Source organism: Stomoxys calcitrans, chromosome 1 (genome assembly GCF_963082655.1).
Source record: "Stomoxys calcitrans chromosome 1, idStoCalc2.1, whole genome shotgun sequence".
In the NCBI taxonomy this organism is placed as follows: Eukaryota; Metazoa; Arthropoda; class Insecta; order Diptera; family Muscidae; genus Stomoxys; species Stomoxys calcitrans.
Window position 1 is genome coordinate 23,915,551 of NC_081552.1, and position 4,513 is coordinate 23,920,063.

A 4,513-nucleotide genomic window follows, 5' to 3' on the forward strand; every position below is an offset into this window, starting at 1 on the left:
TTGCAAATGAGCCAAATTCAAACCATTTGACTTCTTCAACCCCTAGAAGGCGTATATATTATCCGATTAAGCCAAACTTGTGCACAAAGGCTTATGTTATGACTTCCGACCCATAAAACCAGATTTCTAGATTTGACTCATTGAGAATATCTAATTCCCTTGAATGAGATTTTAAATTCCTCTTAAAAATATATTAGTACATGGAATACAACAAATGCCATTCTTGGTGGGAGTTTCATAAGATTTGGCCGAGCTAAACATAATCAGATTTTACTTCCATAAAATATTTGTTGTAATACGAAATGCGATTTTGGTATATTTATTCAAATTGAAAACAATTTCGGTGTAGGGAAATGCTATTAAATACGCCATCCGTTCTAACAATCTGTAAATCTATCAACTATTTCTGATGCCGAGTATAATAGATAATCAAGAAATCTGAATTTGTAATCTGACACCAATTAGACGAACGCTTAGAACTGACTTATGCGAACGACTTTGGCGGCTTTTGCGATTTTTGCCAATAAGTCATAAAGACTTTGAGGACAAGAGAAACGGGACCTTGTTTTGGTATAAAAACCGATGTCGATTTAAATTTTAGAACATAGGTTTACGAATAATTTCATTCTTATAAGGAATCAAAAAAAATTTTATTCATTTTCGGTTGGGTCGTAACCAGAATAATAGAGTAATTTTCGTCCGTCGAGAGTTAGCTTTGCTCCTCAGCTGTTTGCTCAATCCAAAGAAGCATCTGTTAGGCAATATTAGGTTAGGTAAGAGTGGCAGTTCTTACTTAGACAATTTTTTAAGTCCATTGTGATACCACAGTAACGACAGATCAAGGCTTTTGGCGGGAATCAACCCACGACCCATGCACTTTTAATCCAAGAACGCTACCAACTCGGCTACCGTGGCGGCAAGGCGATATTATCCTACTTTTTTTTCAAAATTGGTATCATTTGTTTCGGTTATGGCGGTGCCGAGGTAGATAAAGTTGCTGACTATCTTAAAGTTGCAGTTCCCAACTTTCTCCATTTTCTTTATCTGCTAGGGTTTACAGGGCTTTTTAGGAGTTGATGTCCTCCACTTTGTCTTATCTCCATTTACTGCCAAACCCATTTTTGTTTTACACTGCGCCAAATCCTGGATAAGACCCGAGAAGGACAAATCAACACCTACCACCTTTTCGTTAACTACAAAGCCGCCTTGGACAACCCTATACGTTTAAAGGTATTTCGAGCCATACCTGAGTTTGGTATCCTTGCAAAATTGATACGACTTTGCAGGATGAACCTCTCCAAACCGTTCAATACCAAACGAGGCTTCAGACAGGGAGACAGCCTATTATGTGATCTCCCTAATATTTCTTACGTTATTTGCCCGAAAAGGGTCGAGCTAATGATCACGACAATGTTCCTACCCGGCACGGGATAGCTGTGAGCACTACACAGACTGGAATATTGAGGTCCGATCTGTGTGGTGTTCATTGCTGTCACGAGAAGCTTAGCTACGAGCTACCGGGCGCGTCCACAAGTTGCGAATGGTGGAATGCTCCATCATACGGAGTAGCTGCAACGCCAGTCGCGGACAATCAGCGGGATCGAACGAACAGTCTCAGTGAGAGGTCGGACGGCACCGGCTCTTGCACAAATACAGAGTCCCTATGATGCTCGAAATGACAAGGCGAGTTATTGGAGCCTTTAATAACCAATGGCCACCCTGTTCCCACGGCGAGCGGTCTTTTGACCCTAAACGAGCGTGCTCACTTACAGAAGCTTGACGAGGATCGCCATCTCCACATGAAAATGTGGGTACAACAATGTTTTGTTTTCGAAAAAAAGAAAAAGCATGTTCAGACAATCAGGACAATCATATTACACTTTTGGCAGACACGTTTCAATGAAAGACAAATCATGTGAATTATATTCGTCCATCTGACATTTTTTCATGTTTCATCTCTTTTAATTTTTTCCTCCCAAATAAACTTTATTATGGAAGAATTAAAAAACAAAATTTATTGATTTCAAATCAAAAACAAAAAAAAGTAGAGCAAATTATTTATAATTAAAAACTTCAGTTGAATTAAAAAAGTGAATGTTAGAAGTACGAGTACTACAAAGACTGAATAATAAGCTTGAGTGCTACAAATTTAATGTTCCATAGCCTGTGTATCACCACCACCATCTTCTTCACGTTTCGGCTGTAATGCTGCATTATCTGATATTTCCTCTTCTATCTCATTAAACATATATTCATCTTGGTATTCTTTTAATATTTGACTTGAACGATTTTCGTCCAAGAATAATGAATAGACTTTTTTAACATCTTCCGTTGTTACTTCGGTGGCCTTGCGGCGCCTGCAGACTAAATTTGCTGTAGTGATAAGCTGAATGGCATAACGCAAACTTGTATCTGTGGAAATTTTCGTCAAAATTGTCAAAGCGTCTGGATGCATTAGACAATCCTCCTCTTCACAGCGTATTTTAAGAATCTCTTTCATTTCCTTTTCCGAATAGGCTACTGTACGTATAATTATCATGCGGTCAAGTAAATCTATAGGAATACCATGAGGACTGCGATAGTTGGTACCACGTATACGAGTTATGCCGCGATTAGTGGCCATTACGACGACGGGTGCCATATCTGATTCCAAAGCCCGATTAAGATAAGAGAAGCATTCAATATCCAGCATATGAACTTCATCTATAAACAAAACACCCGGATTGATTTCGGCCTTGCCTTCCTCTCTCCATTCTAATACTTTGTTGTTAATTTGATCTCTGACTTCCTGCTTGATCTCACCAGTGTCGCCAGAAAATAATGCCAAGAAGCCGTGCGTGCGACTATTTATAACATCGATTTCGTGAAGTGTAACGGTGTGCACAACTTCTTTGCGTTTTTGCAATTCACCTTCAGGGCATTGTACAAAACGTGTTTGTGCTCCTGTGGCATCGTAATCACGGGCTCGGGTAAAGCTGCGACCTAACTTTGATACTTTTCCAGATGCTTTGTCAATGGTTATAACATCCCCGGCTTGGATTTTCTCTTTTATAAAACATTCAATGATTTTATTGCCCAGATCATAATTGGTTTCCATTTCGGTGGTTTTCAAAGTAACCTAGAAACAACAGATACTTGCATTGATTTGCAAACTTTTTATAGTGAAAAATTGTTTTTTTATACCTTGCCAATCTTTTGGCCCGTGCCCGTAGCTGGTCGATCAATTTGGATTTCGACAACTTCTCCTTCTATGATTTCTGTTTCCTCTTTTATGCGTACTCCAATACTTTTACGCAAGGCTTGAGAAAGTGCCTCCGTCTTACTCATCTCCAGAGAGTAAATTTCGGAACCCGACATACTGGTAAAGGGAGTTTCAGTGCCCAATGCTTGGGCCATACCAACAGCAATGGCTGTCTTACCTGTACTTGGTTCTCCAGCCAAGAGGATGCAACGTCCAGCAATTTTACCTTCTCTGACCATTTGAACGACAACACCAGCGGCTCGACGAGCGTCCTTTTGTCCTACCATACCTTGGGACACAGCTCTGGCTTCCAAAACATCATCTAGACCTAGACCACGAATGTGGGAATGCGCTCCAATGCGTTCAATTCGTGTAATGTCACGCACTTCAATTTTATCGCCGTCAGCCATTTTTTTTAATTAAATGGTATTTTTATCTTTATCAGCAGGTGCGTTAAATAATTTAATATTATTCAGTAAAATATCTTAATTGTTTATTTACGTTGCCGGGAAACAGAAAAGTGAATGGCACCTAGCACAAAAACTCACCGGTTATCATGCTTTGACATGTGCATGGTTGGTGCATGGGCTGCTCACACATAAATATTTGTTAGACGATCAAGCGTGGATGAAAAGTAAATATTGAGTACATACCATGCGGATCCACGCAAGTGTCTGACAGTTGAAGTCGAGTTACATACCTCGCATGTCAGAAAAAAATTAAAATAGGTTGGTTTGTATTGTGTGAGTTACACAACAAATGCACGCACGCTCCCAAGATATATTCATTCACAGGTAGTTGCAGTTGCCCAACAACAAAATATTGAGTGCATTATCTATCAAAATCAGTGATTAGTGCAACTCTGATTATGCTATGGTTCCTAACATGACATAATTACCAGGTAGTGTACCGTAAACATCTGAGTACAATTTTTTCTCGCGAAGTGCACTATCTGTCGACGAGTTTTGGTTGTGTGTGTTTGTATTATAGTTAAGAACTATTGCACACACAAACAACCAAAAATAGCGCGAACTAGTAACATACTCAAAATCAGAGTTGCACTAATCACTGATTTTGACAGATAGTACACTCAATATTTTGTTTTTGGGCAACTGCCACTGCCTGTAAATGAATATATCTTGACAATTATGTCATGCACGCACCTGACAAAATGAGTTAACCAACTCTTAAGGGTGGTACTATATTTGCTTTTAGCGAAATTTTTTCATAATTACTTTTTTTAGATAATAGATTTTGAAGCAAAAAAACTTG

At 39.1% G+C, this 4,513-nt stretch overlaps 1 protein-coding gene across 1 annotated transcript; it reads right to left on the reverse strand.

Moving 5' to 3' along the window:
• Positions 1-1,920: 1,920 nt before the first annotated feature.
• LOC106089963 (ruvB-like helicase 2) lies at positions 1,921-3,829 on the reverse strand. Its single transcript, XM_013255978.2, has 2 exons — positions 3,184-3,829; positions 1,921-3,118 (listed from the first exon to the last, which is right to left on the reverse strand). The coding sequence occupies exons 1-2, from the start codon at positions 3,649-3,651 to the stop codon at positions 2,150-2,152; spliced, it is 1,437 nt and encodes a 478-aa protein (XP_013111432.1). The 5' UTR covers positions 3,652-3,829; the 3' UTR covers positions 1,921-2,149.
• Positions 3,830-4,513: the final 684 nt, after the last annotated feature.

Excerpts from the sequence above, each read along its gene's own strand:
- LOC106089963 (XM_013255978.2), bottom strand. The coding sequence starts at position 3,651 with ATGGCTGACGGCGATAAAATTGAAGTGCGTGACATTACACGAATTGAA. Across the intron at positions 3,119-3,183 it reads CGGGCCAAAAGATTGGCAAG|GTTACTTTGAAAACCACCGA; the intron begins GTATAAAAAAAC and ends TGTTGTTTCTAG.